At 38.2% G+C, this 23,943-nt stretch overlaps 1 protein-coding gene across 6 annotated transcripts in view; it reads left to right on the top strand.

The window, feature by feature from the left end:
• The window catches only part of ST7 (suppression of tumorigenicity 7), a 291,352-nt gene that overhangs the window by 253,911 nt on the left and 13,498 nt on the right, over window positions 1-23,943 (top strand). For all 6 annotated transcript variants that reach the window (XM_036759845.1, XM_036759844.1, XM_036759849.1 and 3 more), the window contains one exon: window positions 12,894-13,044. In XM_036759845.1, the coding sequence (XP_036615740.1) occupies window positions 12,894-13,044 (151 nt within the window). The remainder of the gene's footprint in view (window positions 1-12,893; window positions 13,045-23,943) is intronic.

Raw genomic sequence — 23,943 nt, 5'->3', positions numbered from 1 at the left:
GAGTAATCTCATAAATCAACAAAACTACAATGAAATCACCATAAAAAGCTAAACATGATTTTCTAGTTTTTTTTTTCCATAGAGGAAAAAAAGCCTGCTCATCTGTAATTTAGACAAAGAGTCAGTATTAAAGCTACTTCTAAGTTCCTTCTGTCCTTTAAAAAAATCCTGTTCTGGAATGTCTGAATTCTAATAGACATTGTTGGAGAATCAGAGAATTGGGGAGTTCGAAGGAAACTCAGCAGACATCTAGTCCTACCCATACACAGAAAGAATATACCCCCCAAAGTGTTTGCCAAGCCTCTTCTTAAAGAATCCTAGGAAAGAGGAACCCATCACCTTTAGTCAGCTCTAATTCTTATATATTTTTTTTTATGGCTCTAATTTTTTCTTTTTTTGGAGGGGGGAAGGGCAATTGGGTTTAAGTGACTTGCCCAAGGTCACACAGCTAGTAAGTGTCAATTGTCTGAGGCCGGATTTGAACTCAGGTCTTCCTGACTCCAGGGCCGGTGCTCTATTCACTGCACCACCTAGCTGCCCCCAGCCAGCTCTAATTCTAATTTTCAACAGGGTGTGTGTGTGTGTGTGTGTGTGTGTGTGTGTGTGTGTGTGTGTGGTGAAGATCGTAAAAGCATATCATCTATGCCATTATTCAAGTCACTGATAAAAATGTTAATTAGCTAGAGCCAAGCATAGATCTCTCCACTAGAGCCCTCCTGCCATGTTGACGTTGAATCATTAACAGCTCCTCCTTGAGTTTGGCCATCCATCTCTCCATCTTTTTCACATGAATAGTGTGAGATGCTTTATAAAAAGTTTTGCTAAAATCTCTGTAAACTATATCCACATTCCCCACATCTACTAATTCAGTAATCTAGTCCAAAGAACAGATGAGGTTAGGCTGGTATGACCTGTTCTTGAAGTCATGCTGTCTCTTTGTAGTCATTGATTCCTTTCCTAGACATTTACCACACATACCCTTAATATCTATTCTAGAAAATAGTCAAGTTGCTTATTTATGAGAATCCCAAACAGTTAGAAGACACTGAGTACATTTCTTTGTCTAGATCACTAGACCTACTGAACATAGGATAACTTCAAATTTCTACCAGTGATAGAAAAAAGCCAGCAATGTATTTCTGTTAAGTCATTGATGTTCTGTAGGCAAGAGAAAGTTCTTTTAAAAAGCCAATCACACAGAATCAAGGTATGCCGATGATTAACAAGGTTTCATTAGGTTTCATCTGTCTATTCTTCTTAAAATGACGTGAACTATTTGCTGTTCCAGTTTCTTGTATTGCCTTCTCCCACTAAGTGGTTATTCATGCCTTTCCCTATTCTCGGAACACACCATCCTTCATCCCAGCCCATCGACATCCCTTTCTTCCTACAAGGCCCAGCTTATATGGCTCATACTTCCTAGAGTCTTCCTTATCTATGTCCTCCACACTTACTTCCACACCAAATAAAAGGGGTCTCGCCTCAGTTTCTCTTAGTGTTTTACCTGGACCTCTCCTTTGCACCTAACATATTTGTTTGAGGCCATTTGGTTTAAGAGATAGAGAGCTGAACTTGGAATCAGTGCCCTGGATGCTTACTAGCAGAGAGATCCTAGGCAAGTCACTTAATCATTATGATACTTAGTTTCCTTATCTGCAAAGTGGGGATGATGATTCCTGTGATATTGCCTCACAGGATGGTTTTGATCAGTGATCTCTAACGTGGAAGCTGTAGCTTGAACCTATGGTGCATGTGATCAGCCAATTGGAGGATAAAAATATGTATCATACTCCGCTGTCCCTCAGATAGCCAATTATGGGGCTTGTCTCCAACACAGAAACATGTACCTGATACCCCAACACCCACCCACGTTCACAGAATTGCTGTCATCCTGTGCTTGTCACCCTCTCTTACCTCACCTATCCAGCCATTTGCCAAAGCTCTCCTTGCATAAAACCTTTGACATCTCTCTTCTTCTCTTTATTCACATAGCCACCACCCTAGTTCAGGAGCTCATAACCTCTCTACTGGACTATTTAAATAGCCTCCTCATTGGTCTCCCCACCTCAAGTCCCTTCCAGTTCATCCTATTCATACACAGTTTCCAAAGCTATTTTCTTAAAGGACAGATCTAACCCTATCACTCACCTAGTAAACAAAGTCCAATGACTCCCTATTGACATTTGGATCAAATATTATTTCATCTTTATCTTGTCCTTTTCTAATTTATATTTTTGTAAGAGTTATAGTATACATAATTATTGATATAATAGTGCATGCATATAATTTGTAAATTAGTAAACATGCTCTTCAGGGGGACATCCCCCCCTTTTAAACTGATAGCTGTACATAATCAGAAAGGTTTAGGGAACACTAATTAGAGGATCAAGTGAGAAAATATGTGTGAAGTTCTCTTAGAAAACTTAATTGCTTTATTTATTATGTATGTACATGTAGTTTGTAAATTCCTTGAGGTCTGGACCAGTGTCGTCTCTACATATTTATATTCTCATTACCAAACATAGAGCTTAGTGCAAAACAAATGCTTAATAAATGTTTATTGAATTGAGTTGAATTACACCGAATTGGATTTTTCTTGAGGAAAGAAGAAATAGCAAATCCTTTTCCATAGAAGATGCCAGTTCCTCTCCACATATGTATTAATTAGATATAAACATTTGATCAAAATCTGGGTAATTTAACATCACCTTCAGTTCCATCAGAATCATTTTCAGAATGAGCGAGTAAGTTGTTGAGGTCCTCCAGCAACATATGTGTATAATATGGAATTATACATCCTTTCTGCCCTTGAAGAGGTAAGAAGACAAGATGAGGTCATTCAGTTCATGTCTGTCATAGCCAACATTCAAAAAATTATTCTGACGTGGCTTTTTTCACTTGAATTTGTACCACCACAATTCTGGTTGATGATGCTATACAAAGAGTACAGGGATAGCTGTTTGTAGATCAGATTTTGTTATGAGTAATGCTATCTTATGGACTCACTGTCTTTCATCATGAAGAAAAAAATCTTTGCAGACTCATCAAGTGCACCATTGTGGCCCAGTTTTGCCCATATACGTGGACATTAATTATACTTTGAAAAGAAATTTAGACTCTGTTTCCGCTGACTTTGAAGAACCAGCTAGAAAACTAAGGACTTGGTGGCAGAGGTTGTGTTTCCACGTCTTCTGGTTGATCATCATTAATTCAGAGGAGAAAGAACAATATGGGAAATGAAAAGTTGGTCTATGTAGCTGGTGTCAGAACAGAGGTTGACTTTGTGACTACATGGCATATGATAACAGAAGGCTAGCTCGGTTCAAAGGAAGATGGTGGGTGGTGAAGAAATACTGGATTTCACCCCAAGAATTCTATTTTCACTGCTTGCTACTTATGTGAATTTGGTCATGCCACTTGACCTCCCTTGCCCTATCTCAAATAGAATAACACTTCACATGTCTTTTGTGTTCTCTGGTTTACAAAGTATGTGCCCCATTCCCAGAGCCAACGATGTGAGATTTGATCCTAGGTTTCCTAATTTGAAATCCATTTTCTCTGTCTACTGTGTCACACTACCTCTCTTGTAAACCAAGGGGATCGGAGTATATTTATTCTAAGGTTCCTTCTAGCTCTTAGACCTATAATCTGAGTTCCAGTAAGAATATATAAGGTGAATATGCATGTATGTGTATAGCTAAGATAACAATATTCATAATTAACAAAATCTGATCTACAATATATAGAATATATAGTTCCTGTGCCTGTCTGTCTGTCTGTCTGTCTGTCTAATGGCAGCCATCTCTAGGGTAGAGGAAGGGAAGAGAAAAAAAGAAATTTATTTGATAATTTTGTTGTATATTTGAAAGGAATAGCAAGTTGTGCATAGTAGATTTGCAGTTTTGTGTGCTTAGGAGTGTGACCCTGGGCAAGTCACTTAAAAAAAAATCTGTCTGCCTCAGTTTCCTCATCTGTAAAATGGGAATGGCAATAGTACCTCCCCCCAGGGTTGTTGTGAGGATCAAACGAAGTGATCTTTTCAAAGTACTCTATAAACCTTGAAGCACTACATAAATGCTAGCTATTATTTTTATCATCTTACAAATTAGAAAACTAAACGAGGTTGAGAGAATTTCAATAACTAGAGACTATCTTTCCCATGCATCTTTGGTTGTACATTCCTCTGTTGTCTAATTTTTGTATATGCCCTTTTAAAATCTGAGGTCAATTCAGAGCTGCCTGTGGAGCCACAGTGGCTTCTTTTGAAAATGTTCCTTTTTCTCCCTGATCAGGAGCATACATGATATTACCATTCAAACTTATTTGAAAGCAACATGAAGGCAAAGGGAAGGAATAAGCATTTATTAAGCCAGGCACTGTGCTAAGTGCTTCACAAATATCTCGTTTCATCCTCCCAACAACCCTGTGGCATAGATGCTTATCACTATTTTCACAGTTGAGGGAACTGAGGCAATCGGTAGTTAAATGATTTGCTCAGGGTCACACCGCTGATAATTGTTCAAGGCTGGACTTGAGCTCAGGTCTTCTTAACTTCAGACCCAGTGGTCTTTTCACTGTCCCATCAAACTGCCTCTAATTGGCACACCATAATTTGAGCACAACAGTCTTGCAAAATAAAGTATTATCTCCATTTTATAGATGAGGAAAGATAGTAAGTGCCCAACTAGGATGCAAACTAGGCCCAACTGACTCTAAATTCATGCTCATAGCTCTCTAATATAAGCATAGGGACACCTTTCCAAATGAGTGCCTATGAGAGGCTCGAATTAAATAAGCCGCAACACCAACAAAAAGTCAAATTCAGGACTACTGAAGTCTGGCCAGCATTTAGCACAGCGCTCTTTAGAACAATGCCAGCACATAGCAGGCCCTTAACCTACCTTTATTAAAGAGATTTGATTTAAATGTCCTTGTGGTAGCTACACCATAGTATCTCTAACAATCAAATGTTCAGATACTTTTTTCTAAAACACCTAAACTTCAACTTCTATACCTTTGCTTAGCATCACTAGAAAAATCATAAAATGCTATATAGCTTGCATTGTCCCCAGAAGGTGCTGGTATCCCATTTGCTTCAGGAATGTTCTTTAAGATTGGAGTATATTTACTGCTCCTCACAAGACAGTGGTGAACTTCAAACAGATGACTTGGTAACAATACCCAGAAACATGAGGAATGATCACTAAGAAAAGTCAGTGATACTGCACTGAAGAAAGAGGAAAGAGAATTCAGGCTAAAATGTTCTGGGAAAGTTTGAGGAAGAAGGAACACTTTTCATAATTGGAGGACCAGGGAAGATTATACATAGAAAGCAGCACTTGAGCTGAGCTTTAGATTAAATTTAAATTCTCACAGAAGGGAGAGAAGGAAGTGCTGCATTCTACTCATGACACAAAGTCAGCACAAACACATGGTTAAAGGTTAAATGTGGCTTGTTCATTTTAGGGAACAAGTAGAAACTACAATTTAGCTAGAATTTTTGAAGAGGAATAGTATGATAACGTGTTGGGAAAGGTAGCTTGGGGCCAAATTATGGAAGAATTTAAATGCCAGCTTAAGGAATTTGTATTTATCCTAGACAGAGTAAAGAGCTACCTAAGTTTTTGAGTAGGAGCTTGACACAGCCAGACTCGGGGAAATTATTTTGTTAGCTGTATGACAACTAGATTAAAGAGTGAAAAGTTTAGACCAAGGAAATGAGGCAGGAAGCTATTAAAATTGTCAAAGTGAGAGAAGATGAGCGTAGTGGGAGTTTGATGGAAAGAAGTTGGATGAGTGAGAGAGACATATTGGAGGTAGGATCAGGAAGACATCAGAAACTAATGAAATGTGAGAGGTGAAACGGTCAAATGTGGCTGAAATATAGAGCCCAGGTAACCAGGACAGTGGTGTGTCAAAGAAATGGTAAAGATGAGAAGGACATACTTAGGAGGGAAGATGGTAAATTTAGTTTTGGACATACCGAGTTGGACGGGCTGGGGGAATATTCCCACCATGGAGACTGATATACAAGCAGCCAGTTGAGGGTGTAGGTCTGAGGTTGAGGGGAGATAATTTGGAAATTCCAGATGTGGATTTGGGAGGTACCTGCATTAAGGTGATAAATAAATTCATGGGAGTATAGAATAATTACCATGGGAGAGAGTAGAGAAAGAAAAGAGAACTCTAGGAGAGTTTTATTTTATTTTATTTTTATTTGTATTTATGGGGGGGGGGAAGGAAAACAAAGAACCAAAGTAGATTGAAAAAGAGTGGTCAAAGAGGTGGAAGAACCAAGAAACGGTAGTGTCACACAAACCCAGAATGAAGAGAGTATCCGAGGAAAGAAGGTCATCAGTGTTTTTGAACTCTGTAACATTAGTTATTGACCTAGATAAGGACAACAACAACATTTCCCCTTAAGGTTTACAAAGAATTTTATATAATTTCATGATTTGAGCCTCACAATAATCCTGTGAATTCATTACTTTGGTGTTCTTATCCCCATTTTGTGAAGGAGAGAAATGAGACTCAGAAGGATTAGTTGTGTAAATGGAGGGACAGATGAGATATGATGGTGACAGAGATAAGATTTGACCACTAACAGGATGTGAAAGATGAGGGAGATTAAAGAGTCCAGGATGACTCCATGGTTGAGAACCTCAGTGACTGGAAGGATGGAGTTGGTGAGGGAGATGATGAGTTCCATTTTGGGTATATGTATTGAGATCCCTAGGAGACATCCAGATGGATGCTCAGTGGGCAGTTCTACTGTGAGACTGGAACCAGCAAAGAGGATGAGCTCACATCACATATTCTTTTGGTTACATCACACTGCTTCTGTCACCTCAAGATGCTCTCTTAAGATCTCTCCTAGCTTTTAATTCCTATGATCCTGTAATCTTTTCTCTCTGAGAATCTGCTTTTCTGTTGTCTAAAACAGTCAGATAGAAATGGGACCCTCATTTAAACCATACAAAGAGCCTTGTGGGCCACATATTAACTTAGAAAACCACATAGCAATATTATCTGTTTTTATTTTTTATTTATTTTGTCAAATATTTCGCAATTACATTTTCATCTGGTTCAAGCTGTATTTGGGAGTGTTGTGGGCCACATATTTCATACCTCTAGTCTAAGGTTATATATATACATATATATATATATATATATATATATATATATATATGTATATATTAGCATTTCCACTTTGCCAGCTGCTTTCTTGATTATCATAATTAGGTCTAGAGTAACAGCACCTCTGATCATTTTCTTTACCTTTAGAGAAAGAAAATTCTCCAGCAAGGAAATCCGAGAATTTATCAGATTATCTGCTTATAGCAGAAAAATGTTCCTCAGATGTCTTTTGAATTGACATCCCCACCCCCCACCTCCCACCCCTCATCATTGCATCTTGTCTTAATTTGACTTAATTTACTGCTGGTAGTAAAAAGACCGTTGAGAATTTGAAATTAACTCTCTAGCATTGATAGATACATAAAGGGTAAAGTTAATGTGATTTTCCTTTAACTCGTCCTTATTGAATCATCAGATCTTAGTGTAGGAAGATGCCTCAGAGGCCCCCTAGTCCTGCCTCCAAGCAACGAGGAGTAAACCATTTCCTAACTCTTAGAAATCACCATCTTAGTTGTCGGTTTTCATTGTAAATGTTTTGAGTGTTGGGGGGAGGGGAAGAGGATATTGATATAAATACATTTTGAAAAGTTGCTTCTGAATCCTTTAGAAATACTGTATTTTAAGAGCAGTGTTATTTGGGAATCTGGGAAGAAAATGAGAAGAAAGATGGCAGACCAAATAAGCTGGTATGCAAGTCTAGCTGGTCGGAGCCAGATAGTTATTATAGACAGGCAGATAGAATTCTCTGATTTTCAAGCCTCGGTAACTCTAATTGATTTCTGCATACTTGTGGATAGGGATCTGCCCTCTTCCATTTATTTTTCTCTTGACATGTAAGATGTGAAATGTTGTTCCATGCTTTTCCAATTTAAATGTTACACATGTTGAGAACAGATCGTGCCAGGCATTTTAACTTTAGCCAAAAAATAGCACATTGTTGTTATTAGTCTTCATTATCTGGTTAGGGCCAACATTGTGTTTGGAACCATACAGGAATATAAATCTAATTTATAGGCATAGCCTAGTTTAGACATAAAATCCATATGATGAGAAGGAAGTTAAGTTTTCGTGGTGTGAACTTGCTTTGGTTAGTTTTATAACACTAGTTCTTTGGGCATGGATCCTAAAACTTTGGGGGAGTGATATTTCAGGAGGGGGGTTGTATGTTACTAGAGGCTCAAAAACATTATTTTGCAAACAATTTTCCTAAATAACTGGGCCTTCCCAAATTCTATTTGGCCCCCACGTTTATATAGACTCCACCCCATTTACTGGTGCCAGGCCCTCTTCCTCCATACATAGGTTCCCTTCCTTAATGCTTGTCAGTTCACTAGACTAAAAGAACAGTTTCTTCACATACAGATTCTCATGAAAAATCATAAAATAAGTATTTCCCAAACCAAATGAGACCAGAAAGCAAAGCATATTTTATTTTCAATTTAGCTTCTGATTGATTCTCATAAATTCCAAATCTAACTTGTTTTAAAATTTGAGCAGATGAGCCAGTTTTTATTTTCATGTTTGGTCTTGACTTCCACTCTCTAATGCTTTATCATAGTCTAGAGCTGACCCTGGGTTCCCAAAAGCAATGCCAGCATAGTGCATTCTCTAGCACTTCCTACCCATCCAATCTGAATCAGTAACTATTAATAGATGCAGGGGATACAAAGAAAAAGCAAAAACTAGTCCTTGTACTCAAGCTTGCTTTCTACCAATGGATTCATGAACTATGACTAGACATCTTCCAAGCCTCCACCATCACCAGGACCACATCCAGAGCTCACCAGCCTCAACCCCAAGCCCTGCTGGATACAACACAGATCCCCTTCTCCCCAGGCTCTCAGATGTACAGCCATCTGAGGACCAGCCTAGCTAAGTAACCTTGGCCTCATACAAAAGTATGGCCCACCAGGTGATGAATGTTTTTGGCTGAAACAACTCATGAAGATTTTTTTGCACGGGAGGAAGTAAAGAAGGGATGAAGGTTGGGAGGAAGGGGGAAGGGAAGGAAGGAAGGAAAGTGGGGAGAAAGGAAGGAAGAAAAGGAGAAAAGAAAAAAGTGGGGAGAGAAAAGGAAAGATTTATTGATTTCCTCCTCTGTGCCTACAACTGTGCTGGTTGCTTTACAATATTATCTCATTTGATTCTCATAATGATCCTGGGAGGCAGGTGCTATTATTATCTGCATTTTACAGGTGAGAAAACTGAGGCTGACAGAACTAAGTCATTTACCCAGGGCCACACAGCTAGCAGTGTTTGAGGTCGAATTTGAACTCAGGTCTTCCTGATGCTGTGCCCAGCACTTTATTCAGTGTTTTGCCTAGCTTCCAGAGTTGTGATATGTATAAATCCAGGAAGTATCCACAGTGATGAAAACAGGAATTTTTGTAGTTAAGTTGGTCTTAATGTCAGAATCAAATTCTTATTTGAACCCAATCATATAACATTGCACGCCTTGATCAAAAACCTTCATTGAGGGGCAGCTAGGTGGCACAGTGCAAAGAGCACCAACCCTGGAGTCAGGAGGACCTGAGTTCAAATGTGGCTTCAGATCAAATACTTGATACTTGCTAGCTGTATGACCCTAGGCAAGTCACTTAATCTCAATTGCCTCACAAAATAACAAACAAAACCCCAAAACAAAAAAACCTTCAGTGAGATCCTTTTGACTGTGCAATAAAACACAAACTTTTTAACCTGGCATGAGGGGGAAAAAACCATTGTAGAGTGGATACTGTAATGGTCTTGAAGTCAGGAAGACCTGGGTTCCAGCGTTGCTTCAGACACTTGTTAGCTGTGACCCTGGGCAAGCCGCTTGACCCCCTGAGCCTGCATTTCATGATGTCTGTAATCTTTACCTCACAGGGTCGCTGTGAGGCACCACACACATAAAGCTCTTGGAGAATGTTAAAGTGCCTTACAAATGTATAAGGTATTATTTTAGAGGCCTCCACAATTGGACTCCACTTTGAAATCTGTGTGGTATAGTAGAAAGGGCTCAGGACTTGGAACCAGAAGTCTTGTGCTGGCATCCTGGTTCAGTCAGTTATTTCCTGTGTGATCTGGGGCTATTCACAACCTGCCTCAGTTTCCTTATCTTGAAAATGAAAGAGTTAGACTTGGTTACTCAAGGCCTTTTCAGCTTTGACCTTGTCATAATCCTACCATTATGGCTTTATTTCATGTCATTCTCCTTCACTTACCTTTTATTCCAACTAAATGTGTCTACGAAATGTTACCCATATAGGCCTACTACATTCTTCTGCCTCTGGGCTTCCTAATGAATGGCTCAGCTACTTCCCACCTTCTCTTATTTCTCTCCCTTCCCTCTACCCCAGCTTAAAGGGCTTTTTCTCCTCTTTCTTAAATTTTCTTAGAACACTTTTGGATATCTCCTTTGGCTGTATCCCATTCTACATGACTTCATTTGTATGTGTTATATTGGATTGACTCTGTTCTTACCCTCACGAAACTTACATTTTTTTTAATCTTTGTATCTCCAGCACCTATTGCAATATTTTGGGTGACTAGTTTTTCTTTTGATGCCAAGAATGGAAAATTTTACCCCCCCCCCCGACTGGCCTTTGCAGAGCAGCTTTCAGAGTGTATCTGTGTCTTTCTGGGATAAATGTAAGTGTGTACAGTGATTAAATTGATTTTTGGAACCCCAGAGAAGCAGTGTTAGACAGCAGCTTCTGTGGAAAAAAGATTTGAACATTTGAGTGGACTGCAAATTCCACTGGAGTTAATTGTGTGATGTGTCACCTAAGGAATTTGTACTTCTATTCTATGGCAATATGGAAGCACCGGAGGTTTTTGAAGAGGATATTAATGTAATATGCTTTATAGGAAAATGATTTTGTAAGTTGGGTGAGGGATCTATGAGACAGAGGAGAGATTAAAAAGAGAGACCAATTAGAAGTCTATTACAGTAGTCCAGACAAGAAGTCATGAGGGCTTTGCATAAAAATGGTGGTCTTTTGAGTAAAGAAAGACAAGGAGGAAAATATAAGAAAAGATATGAATGTGGCTGGAAATGGGAAGAGAAAAGGAAGACTCTCTAAAGGGTTTTAGCCTGGGGATAGATTTCTAGGGGTCTGTAAACTTTATTTCAGTGCAGTTGGTTTTATTTGTAACCCTATGTATTTATTCATTTAAAAGCATTATTCTGAAAAGGGGTCCATAGGCTTTACCAACAGGATCCATGACACAAAAAAGGTTAAGAACCCTAGCTCTAACATGGTTCCATGGTTACGAATATAATTTCTAGAAAAGTGGCAATATTCCTAACAGAAAATTCAGAGTTCAGAGAAAACAGGAGTTTTAAGATCGGGGTGAAGATAACAAGAACTGAATTTTGGATATGCTGAGTTTAAATGTCTATGGGAAATGATAGCAAACTGTGTGGAGAGAGTGTTTGGATGTATAATAGATTTGAGAGTAAACTGCATTGTTAATAAAATTAATGGGAGCAGATGAGATGACCAAGAAGAAGAATTTATAAAATGAAAAGGCCCAAGAAAGAGCCTTGGGGACCAGACAGGTGCCCCTAATGGGAAAGGAGATGGATGATAATTTTGCAAAGAAGACTGAGAACAGTGGTAAGACAGGTAGGTGAAACAGGAGAGAGCCATGTCATAGAAACCAAGGAGAAAAGAATATTCAGGAGGAGATTATGCTTAATAGTTTCAAAATAGAGGGATTAAGAAAAATGAGGACAGAGAAAAGTCCTTTGGATTTAGTAGCAAGGAGATCATTGTTACTTGACAAGAGAGTTTCAGCAGTTAAAAGTCTAGTGATTAGAAGTTGAAAGTCCAGCTGGAGGTAAGGAAGTGGAGTGTAACTCTTCATGAGTCTGGCAATGAAAGGTTAGGGGACATATAGGATGAGAGCTTAAGGAGAAAAAAATCAAGAGAAAAGTGGTGTATATGGGAGTGTTAATTACAAGTAAGACTTAAATATATTTGTAGGCAGCAGAGAAGGAGCCAGTGGATGGGAACATATCGAGGATGAAAGAATGAGTGGCTAAAAAGTCGGACTCTTAGAGAAGAAATGAGATTAGACAAAGAGCAAAAGTCGAGAAGTCTGCTTTGACAGTTTGAAGGATTAGCTCTTTCCTCAGACTGGAGAGGAGGAGAGAATGATGAAGAAATCAAGAGGATTTTTGATGGTCTCAATTTTCCCAGTAAATTAGGATATGAGGTTATCTGCTGCGACACAAGGAGGCAAGATGGAATCACCAGCAGTATAGTGATAGCTCAGTTTAGAATAGATAAAAGTACTGTAGCCTTCTCTTTGCCAGATCTGTGTGGTTAAACTCAATCGCTGTCCCTCTTGTTCAGTGTAAGTCTCTTACAGTGGTTAGTTTTGTCATATGATCCTTAAGCTTATATATGACTATTTTACATGTTTTATCATGGTTACAAAATCGAATATGTACCTATAATTGCATCCAAACTTAATCTCTCTTTTTTTATCGTGACTAAGTCTAATTATTCTTTTGATCAGAGATCTATGCCTGAAATTCTCTCTGGCCCCCACTCTAGGAGACTTCTACAACATTAACCATCTGTCAACAAGCTTTGGAAGGGCTGGATGTTTCAATAATTGCCTTCAAATGTCCTAAATGAGATTTCAGGTTTGATGAAATACTCGTGAATAGTACTTTAGGGAAATTGATCTTTCTGTGTACATTGTTGAATTCCAAATTGCTGTATATTAACACATCTGTCTCTTGCCTTTTTTTTTTGTTTCAGTACCTACTAGAAATGAAAAGCTTAATCCTACCCCCAGAACATATTCTGAAGAGAGGAGACAGTGAAGCAATAGCCTATGCTTTCTTTCATCTTCAGCACTGGAAGAGGGTGGAGGGGGCTTTGAATCTTTTATATTGTACGTGGGAAGGCAGTAAGTAATATTCTTTCTTTGAAACATTTTCCTAAAAAAAGAACATGAAAAGATATTAAACCTGTTTTACCCAGAGTGCTTATGATGAATGATGAAAATTTGCATTTATATAGCTCCTTTCATCTATGATCTCCAATCGCTGTAGAGACATTTAATTAATTAGACTCACAATTCCCCACTGAGGTGAATATTATTGTGATAATGCAACCTTTAAAGAGAGAAGAGAAGTTCATACAATCATGAAGATGAAAGCTTTCATCACCATTTCTTTGCAAACATACAGTCAAAGCATAAGAAGCTTTTGTCTCTGTGCAGTAATACATGATATGGAGTCAGGCTCATATATGTGTGTATATATACTCTCTTCGTGTATAGTTTTTCCAAGGTAATTCACCAAACAACATCTGTTTTGCCATCTTGCAGCTAGGCCAGCTGAGTTTAAAAGAGCAGAGGCTGTACCCTGTATACAAGCTGTGTGTGTGTGTATATACATATATATGTACATGTGTGTGTGTATATATAGGTATATATATATATATATTCATCCATTCAGTAAGTATTTATTGAACTTCCTACTGTTTTAAGAGGCTGAAGATGGGTATGCAGAAAGAAGATCTCTGTCCTTGGAGTTTTTAATCTAACTGGGGAAGGAAAGGCATACACATATGAAAATTAAATAAAAGAAAAGGCTGCTTAAAGTATCTTATGAATAATAAATACCCCCACACATACAATGGATATGGGTAAGAGCAATATAGAATGAGAAGACATGAGTGAGCTGTGATCTTCCAGTGTTAGATCACCACATCAATGGATTTTTCTTAGATCCAGCAAAGTACTCATGGTAGAGACAGTTAGGACTATAGGGACTAAGAGGTTGGAGCAGTGAGTGTGCTCTATAGCCTTGAAGTAAGGCTTCATGGAGAAGCTGGGATGTGAGCAGTTCTGAAGAAAGGATGGAATGGGTTAGGTCAGACTCTGAAGGGAGTGAAATGTAAATTCCCAATAGGCAACATCACACGAGCCAAGGCTTTAAAATGAGAACGTATAAATGGTGTCCGAGAAACAACTAGGAGCACAGGATAATGGGAGATTAGATTAGAAAGGCAAATTGAGGCCAAATTACAGACAATCTTGAATGACAGTCTGGAAAGGTTTTTACATTACCATATAAGCAACAGAGGGAGAGAGAATCATGAGAGGTTTTTGAGCAAAGGAGTGGCGAGTTTGAAGGCCTATACTCCAGTCCAGATTCTCTGCTTATTAGCTGTGTGACTATAAACAAGTCACTCCATCTCTCTCGGGTCAGTAGCTTCATCTGTAAAATGATGATAATATTTGTACTAGCTATCTTATAGGGTTCTTGTGAAGAAATGGCTTTTAACCCTTAAATGGTATTAAAATGTGAAACGCTATCAAACGCTGGGTTTTTTAAAATTAAGTACATATAAATATATCAAGTAGATTTTAATACACAGAAGTCAAAAGTGTACTGTTTTTTAGAAAAATCTGGGAAAAGTCATGGGACACAATTAATTGAATCATGGTTAAGTCATTTTCATTGGAAACATGTAATGCACTTCACTGAAATTTAAATATTCTTTCAGTGGTTTTTTTCTGTTTATTTTTTTTATTCAGTCCTCTATGATTCATCCCCTTTCTGGCCTTCCCCTCATGTTCCAAGAATGGAAGGAAAGAAGGAAAATGTAAGGTCCTTAAGGGCTAGGACTGCTTCAGTTTTTGTCTTTGCATTCCCAGTGTGTGGTATGTTTCCATGATAGTAATAGGTGCTTAATAAATGTTTGTTGAATCGAAATTAAGAAAAAGTTTTTGAATAGGTATTAGAGAGTAAACTGGCAGGCAGGAGATTCAAGACATTTAAGTTTTCTTATTCTTTCCATTGGGCACTAGGATAGACTGGTAAGAAAAGAGTTCCCTTGGAGAGTTAATATTATCTAGTTACATAATTTACTTCCAGAGCTTGAGAGTTGTTGATTTTATTGTTGCCCCCCCCCCATAATATATTCCAGGTGTGTTATCCAACCCCAGAAAGTACACCTGGGCTTATGACATGTGTGAGTGTCTAAATGCTCCCATCTGGTTGTGGGCCTATCATTGTCTATATTTGTCTTTCTCAAATATATAAGAATGAGGATGAGAAAAAAGGAATTCTGACCCATCAAGCCATATGTCAGACAGATTATGGAAGGGACAGAAAAGCCAAGATACAGCATATAAATGCTAGAAACCTAAAGAAATAGATTAATAAAATACTTAGTGCTAAGTAGTGACCTTGCTTTAGTGGGTGTCTTAGACATTTGCTGGTGGTAGGACTGTGAGATACAATGTTTGAGACTACGAACTACAGGAAAGAATGGAGATGTGTGCAAAAGATGTGGTATAATTAGGGATAATTGAAATAGGAATAAAAATCTTATCAGGAAAATTAAATACTAAATTATCTCTAGGTTGATGTTACATAGTTCCATAATAAAAAGATAAAAAAGACTACCAGACCATGGTCTCAGTTATCATTTCTATGCAGATAACTCTCAAATTTACTTGTCCAGCCCCAGTCTCTCTTGATATCTAATCTTTCACCTCCAAATTGCCCAATTGGACATCTTAACATAGATGTAGATGTCTTAAAATTATCCTGTCCCAAACTGAATTCATTATCTTTCCTCCAAAACCCTCTTCTCTTCGTAACTTTCCAGTTACTAGAGAGGGCACTCTCCCAGCCACCCAAGCTCCCAACCTGGGTGTGATTCTTTACTCCTTGTTTTTTCTCTCGCTCCCATCTTCTATCAGTTATCAAGTTCTCTGGATATCAACCTCCTCTCCTTTGACAACCACCCTGCTGCATGCCCTCTTTACCTTATGCTTAGACTATTCCAGTAACTTGGTGGTTGGTCTCCCTGCTTCAGGCCTCTCCCCATTCCATCCTTCCTTCCTCCACTCAGCTGTCATATTGTATTTCCTGAACACATCATTACCCTATTCATTAAATTCTATTGGCTCCCTATTACCTCCAGGATCAAACATAAAAACCTCTATTTGACTTTTAAAGCTCTTCATAACCTGGCCCCCTCCTTTCTTTCTGCTCTTATTTTTAAAAATTAAATTACATGCATAATTGGGAGGAGAGGTGCAGCTGAGTTTTATAGATGGGGCAGAGGAATGTCCCTTACACAGATAGTTCAAGAACCCATGAGGACAGGAAGTATTTTGGACTTAGTTTAAGAGGCAACAAGGTATAAAGGAAAGAGCAATGAATTTAGAGTGAGAAAGCTTAAGTTTAGATTATAATTCTGCCACTTAGTACCTATGGGACCTTGAAAAGGTCATCTCAGCTCTCAACTGCCTCATTTGCAGAATGATGGGATTGGACTGGAGGATCATTAAGGGTCCAGACACATCTAAGTCCTCTGCTCCAGGTAACTGAGTTTGTTACCGTTATAGTTGTTAGTTCAGCGTCCCAAGGTAAGAGTGGAATCCAGCATACATTTATTAAGTGCCTACTACATATAAAGTATTTGTGTTTGGTACTGACAAAGCCTAGAAATCCATCACACAGGCATTTGATTTTCCAAAAAAGGAATCTTTGTACAGTTTGGATTTTTTTTTAAATAAAAATGTAAAAGTTAGTAATCTATAAGAAGCCTGAAAATAATTTTTTAAAAGGTAGGCAACGATCAGAAATTTCAGGTGCAAGCCCAGCTGGCAAAGTAAAGAGAATTTTGTAGGAGTGTTGGCGGGGAGGAATTTCTGAAAATTAGAAGAGCAGTTCAAATGCGATCTGAAAGCCCTCAAGGAAAGCCTGGCCAGTGAAGTATAAATGAAAAATTAAGCTGTCAAAAAAACTCTGAGGGACCAATAACAAGGCTGACACACCAAATGAACTCTTTTCCTTGGGTTTTAATGAGGAGAGTAATAGGGAGATTGCCAGTCATATGAATGGGACATGTTGCTATTACATAAAATTGTGGTTATTCTTTACAGTTTTCTTAGCCACATTGACAAGGATAACATCAATAAATCACTGGGCCTACAACATTTACCTAAAAGTTTTGAAAGAATTCACAGATGAAAAGATGGGCAGGGCAGACTTTTAATTCAGATAATAGCCTGTCATTGCAGCTCTCCTGCAAGCCTTTAGACTGACTGTTAGGCAAAGAGGCGGCCAGTGAGTTTTAAAGTGGGTAAGTGTGTAGGAAGGAAGGAAGAATATTTTTATTAAGCACCTACTGTGTAGCAAGCATTGGGCTGAGTGCTTTATAAATATTACCCCATTTTATTCTCATAAAAACCCTGGGAGGTAAGTGCTGTATTATCTCCATTTTATAAGGAAGGAAACTGAGGCAGATAGAAGTGGAATGACTTGTCCAGGGTCACACATCTAGTAAATGTCTGAGGCCAGTTTTGAACTCGGGTCTTCCTGACTCAAGGCCCTGCTCTCTATCCACTGTGCCATCTACACACCCACTGATTTGTTGGGTTTCTGGTTACATCTGCATATTGATATAATACCCTCAAGGAGTAATTGACAATAATTGACAAATAGCCCTTGTGACTGAAGAAAAGAATCTGGGAGCCATTGTCAGTTCTTCCTTAAGGATGTTTCTCAATGTACAGGTGTAGCCAAAAAGACCAATGAAATACTGGGGCTCTTCAAGAAGGAGTGTTAGAAGCAAGACAGAAAATGGTAACCTACCTTTCATAAAGCATTTTCTTTTTTCTATAATACATATATTTCCAGTACCTTTCTTAAATACTATTTGCAATCCTGACACTGAACCTCAAGAAAAAACGTGATGGAACTGGAGAAGGCAACTTAAAGTGATTGGCAGGAAGGGAGCCTTTGAGAGTAGATAGAACATGAAAGATTATGAGTGTTGTGTATGAAAAGGCAAAGGATGAGAGGAGATAGGATCAAGACCTGTAAAATAAACAAACAAGTGACTGGATTAGGTTAACATCTATTTGTCTACTAAATCTCAAAATGTTTAGAAGACTCTTTGAAAATGAAACAAGTTAAGTCAAGACAAATCCTCTACTCCCTTAACTTCTGGAAATCAGTACCTTGAGTAGTGTATTAAACAAGGGATTAGGTAATTTTATGAATGACAAATCTATAAATAGCTACTTAAGAGAATCTAGGATGTATACAAGCTTTAAGGCTGATGTCAAATGAGGTAATAACCACGCCCTCCCTTTACGTGGTATTTATGGCCACTTTGGCAACATGATTCAGGCCTACTATGAAAATCCTTTTGTTCTTAATTTTCCCGTATTCTGCTCTCACACCAGAAACCTAATGATTCCAGTTTTAGAAAATAATTTTTTTAACAAGAATTGAGACATTTTCACTAGTTTAGAAAATTTTAAAATCATAGTTATGTAACACTTTGTAATTAAAAACCATTCAAACATGTCATATGGTGTAAATGCTAACTTTAAATCAGGAGCTCTCAACCTTTTTATGTCATGAACTTCTTTGGTAGATTGGTAATAGTTAGAGACTCCTCAGACTGTTTTTAAATACATAAAATAAGTAGGATAACAAAGGAAGCTATATAGATAGTTATCAAATGACACTTTAAAAACAAATTGAGGGGCTCCAGCTTAAGAACCTCTGCTAAACTTATGATCTTCTGGCCCCACTGTATTTGAGGGAATTCGGATACCTTTATTTGCAGAATTCAGCACTGGAAATTATACCACTGCTTGACATGGCAGAGGCAGGATGACCACTGGCTTTGGTGGAGGAAGACTGATGTTCACGTTTTGGTGTTGCCATAAAGCTTTGTAAAGGTTGAAAAGTCATTTCATCTCTCTCTTAAATTCAGTTTCCTTATTTGTAAAATGGTAATATTAGTGGTTGTACTACCTTCTTCATTGGGTTGGTATGAAGTTCAAATGAGACATGGGATATAAAGCATAGATAAATGCGAGCTACTAGAAAACACTTATTTTAAAATGTATTCAACATGAAATGATTTCACCCAGACTGTAAGCTCCCTTGGGGCAGTAACCATGCCTTACTTATTTTTTGTATCTTCAGCAATAGTTAGCATAGTACATTACACACCATAGATACTTAAATGTTTGTTGAATAAATGTGATACTGAATTTTCATTTAAAAGGCTGTTCCCAAAGGCAACCTAAGAGTTCTACAGTCCACTTTTAAAACATCTGTCCCTCTACCAGACAATCTAGTAACAAAGGTGTACGAGTCACTGTCTTTGGGCTTCCGTACCTAATTAATGTCAAACTCATAGCTAAGTTCCCTCCAGTAATGAGGAAAATTCAGGGAAGCTGGTCTCTTCTCTGTGCCATCTTATGACGCTGGGAGATTCCATGTTTCTTCTAAGATCACTTGAAGCACGTGTAGTTTTCCTTTCATACCAGAGGGTCCCATGATACCAAGAGCTATCGGTACTGTGCTGGGGCCTTCTTTGAAGTTGCACAAGTTGCTCAAGTTGCTTACAGGTGGTTTTTTTCCCTTTTGGGGGAGCTAAAGGAAGCTGTAATTCATCCAATCAGCCACTTGGTGGTGTATTTTGACATCTCTTGCTTCCAAGGCAAAGAACCTAGTTTTTAGCCCAAGTAGTTTTACCCCTCCTTTAGAAGCCCTTTTGCTGCTTTTATGTTTGAGGCTGGCAGTAAACATTTGGCTGGAGGGAGGAGCAGGGATTTTTTTTAAACCACACCAAATTTCCCCAAGTTCCCACATAATACTGATTGTTTTGGTGAAATATTTACTGTCCAGAAGGGGATTTCAGATTCTAGTCACAAGTTTTGGTTGGGTTTTTTGGTTTGAGGTTTTCTTTCTTAATGAATGCTTACATTGGGATAACTGTCATTCCATGGAATCAAATCATTTTCTATTAATCAGATTGAGATTTTATTAAAAATGGAAGCTAATCTTCTAAGCCCAGCTGATGCATGACTGAAATTGCAAGGGGTTGAAGCAGATGGGGTTTTTTTCCCTGTTAAATCTCAGCTCTCCACCACAAATATATCAACATTTCAGAGGTTTCCAGAAATGTTTGATTCATCACTGCCCCGACCTCTGAAATTACACAATATGTTCCTCAAAGTCTGGATAATCACTAAGGAAAGAAATGTTTTATTTATAAAAATTTTATGCTGTGTTTTTACAATGTAACTTAGTTCATTAAGCAGCTGCCACCTTATCTGAATTATACCCATTTTAAACATTCTAGGCTCTGGTTATCCTCATACACACACCATTGCAAGTGTGACCAGACTATATGGTCTATAAAGTATATACATAAATGAGAAATCTCATTTGTGGTGGCTTCCATTTAAATCAGGATTATACCTTATGAAGCCCTCCTTCAAATGCGCCACCCTCTCTGCCCGGTTTACCAGTTCCAATGCTGATAAACTGTTATCTCCCTAATACTTCATCTGCTCAGCTTTATTTTAATAGTATTTACTTTATTTATTTAATGGCACTGTAGTCTTGTGGCTAGAAAACTGAACTTGAATTTTGGAGATCTGGTTTCCAGTCCCTTATTCTCCAAAGGCTAGTATTTGACCTTGGGTCAATTCACTTAGCCTTCCTTTGTTTCTGTTTTTTTTTGGTTTTTTTTTTTTAATTTGACCAAATGGGACATAGTCTTATTTTCCTTTTGGGAAATTCTGAGACTTCATTAAATATGTTGGTCTTGAGGTTTTTGTTTGGGGTTTCTTAACTGGAGGGAAAAGATGCCATGAAAGGACCAGACATTAATTTCCTTTTAAAAAAAAAAGGATTTTCCTTTAAATGGAAAAGTGACTCAGTTTTGATAAATAGTACGAGATTTTAATTTTCATGTATTGTGTCTCTGAGTTTGATGGCAAGTGACACTCAGTTGTTAATGCCAACTGAACATTAAAAGCTTATAAAAATAAGTCTTTCCTCCAGTTTTGTGACTTTGGTTAAAAAAAATTTATCAATTTAGTTCATTGCCAATATCATCAATAGACAGCCCTGCATACACTGTACACTAATTTATAAGGAGTTCTTTTTTTCTTTTAGGTTCCCCATTACCCATTCATACTAACTGAAATTCATTTAGCACCAGTTGCAAGGTTAAATTTTCTGTAATCCTTGCTCTTCAATGGTTGAATAATTTGAAAAGGTAACTTTAGTTTCCTCCCTGTAAGATGTGTGGGCATCAAGTCCTTAAAAACATTTTAAAAGTCTAGATCTAAATTGAGGAATGTAAAGTTAAATCAGCAGTTACTAGTTTGTTTCTACATAATTGTTTGCCAGTTTTCTCCACCATTAGACTGTAAGCTCCTTGAGACCTGGGACTGTTTTTTGCCTTTCTTTGTATCCTCAACACAGTGCCTGTGGCCCATAGTAGACACTTAATAAATGCTAGTTGACTGACTAGTTGACAGGAATAAAAAACCCCACAAAATTGTTTTTGTGTTTGTTTGGTCATGTCCAACTCTTTGTGACCCCATTTGGGGGTTTTTGGGGTAAAGATACTGGAGTGGTTTTGCCATTTCCTTCTGTAGTTCATTTTACAAATGAGGAAATGAGGCAAACAGGGTTAAGTGACTTGTCCAGGGTCACACAGCTAGAAAGTATCTGAGGCCAGATTTGAACTCAGAAAGATGAGTCTTCCTGACTCCAGGCCTGCTACACTATCCAGTGTGCCACCTTAGGTTCTTCACAAATTTATTTTCTTATGGTTGCTGTGGAACAGTTCTCACAGATATGTCCAATTGATAAACTCTGAATGGTTGGTAGCTTCCCATACAACTTGAAAAAGGCCTAGATTGCTTATAGTAGCTAGTTTACTCCTGTGCTATAAAGGAATATGCAAGAGGACGTCCTGCTGGTCATCAGTGTGGTTGGAAGAGTCAAAAAGCTATCTCCTGCATATTCAGATGGAATGTGTTGAGAGCTGAGTTGGGGTGTGTACAGATGGAAGTGTTAATTTTATGGTCTGAATGATTGATTCAAAGAAGGGTTGTGATGTGTAGCATGGGTGAGAGGGAATAGGTTCCTAGAGCTGGAGCTAGAACATACTTCAGAGTCTGTCTAATCTGACTCCTTCCTTTGACAGATGAAGAAACTGAAGTCCAAAAGAGATTGTGACTTGCCCAAAGCCACATAGGTATTAGGTTTCAGTAGGTTGTGAGAATATCTGGGTGCGTGCAAGTCCCTGGAAATTTATTGGTTTGAGGGTATGTCTGGCTGTGGATCCCCAGATGTTTTGTGGATATTTCAGGGTATAGATCGCTCTAGTGGGAGGGCTGCCACAGTGGTCAACCTTGACCTGGGGAGCACAGGTAAAATGGAGGGCTGTGGAGGTTTGCAGAGGCTTTCTCCGCTCCCCAGTAGGATTCTAATGCCCTCCCCACAGAGCAATTCCATTTCCAAGGGCAATGCTGACAGAAACTTGACAGATAATATATCCAAACTGCATAATCGTGAGCCCTCAGTCGCAGCCTCCATATGGGAAAACAGAGGAAGAGAGATAGATGTGGGTTCTTAGACCAGAGCATGGTCCATAACCAGAGCATGGCCCATAACACTACTAAAAAAGGGTGGCAGGAATTACTTTTTTTTATGTGTAATAACTCCAGAGCTATTTATATCCCTAAATTGGCATATCCCAGTGCTTGGACAGTGACTGGAGGTTTGGCTGAACGCCATTTGGGAAAGGACATTTCTATCCAACATGAAGGAGGAGGATCCTTTCTGAAATGAAAAGAGGCTAGGAAATGTAGAGTTAAGGCTGGAACAGTTCATGCAGTACCTATTATCCAGCTGTCTCAGAGATCTCCAGGACTTATCTCACACATTTTTAAACCTAAGCACAACAGGGTGGATAAGGGATAGAATTCCAGTCCGAAAAATATTTTTTTGTATTTGTTTTTGTTTAGTGAAGCCAAAAGTCTTAATGTTATTTAATGGACTTAAAGCAGATGACAACTGACAAGAGGCCATAACAGCTCCACAAAAGCATTTAGAGTCATGGAAAAATACACCCATCCATATAAACATGCGCACTTTGAATGCATAGCTGTGTACTACAAAAGGCCCTGACCCCTTCCCTACTCCTCCCTGCCCCCTCCCAACCAAAACAGTTTAGAACAAGAAAAAGACTAACTTGATATGCAAGTTCAATATTTATGCCAAATACCAAAAGAAAGGATGTTTGGCACAGAACACTGAAAAGGCACCAGCAAACCACGGGATTGTTTAAGGTTTGACACTCTTAAGGCCTTCCATTTCCATACTTCATTTTTAAAATGGCTCCCTGAAGTAGAAATCAAGTTTCAACTATGGATGAAATTTAAATTCACATTTATAACCACTTTGAATGCAGAAGGTTTACATCATATGAACTGTAAGTGCTTAATTATAGCAACATTATTATTTTTTAAATGCACTTTTAGAACCTGGATTTCAAGCACATTCTCCATGTAGATTTTTCTACATTTTTGGGATGCTATCTCAGCATTCATCATTTGTGGGAAATGGTATTAAAACTGTACCATATTGTAGTTTGAATTTCAATTCATTGCTTCCTGGAAGAGATTTTAGTGCGTCATATAAAAGAGTAATAAAAGTCGTATCCCTATCCCACCCTCTATCTTCCTCCCCTCCCCCCAAAAAAGGTTAGTCTCATTTAGAAAGTTTGGTTCTTTCTAGTGGTCTTTGTGCTAACAACCTGCTTAGAGAGACCTCTTTCATATACGTTCCAGCAAAAGTTGTCTTTCCTTGTGTGAAGTTTTTTTAAAAAAATCTGATTGAACTAGGATGAGCCTTTCATTTAAGAAGCTCTGAGGCCTGGAGTGTTTTTAATGTTTTAATCTCTGTTTAAGAGGTTTCTGTTACTAGAAGAAAATTGATAACATTTTTAC

This window comes from Trichosurus vulpecula, chromosome 5, assembly GCF_011100635.1.
Source record: "Trichosurus vulpecula isolate mTriVul1 chromosome 5, mTriVul1.pri, whole genome shotgun sequence".
NCBI classification, from domain to species: Eukaryota; Metazoa; Chordata; class Mammalia; order Diprotodontia; family Phalangeridae; genus Trichosurus; species Trichosurus vulpecula.
This window is presented reverse-complemented; position numbering and strand designations above follow the sequence as displayed.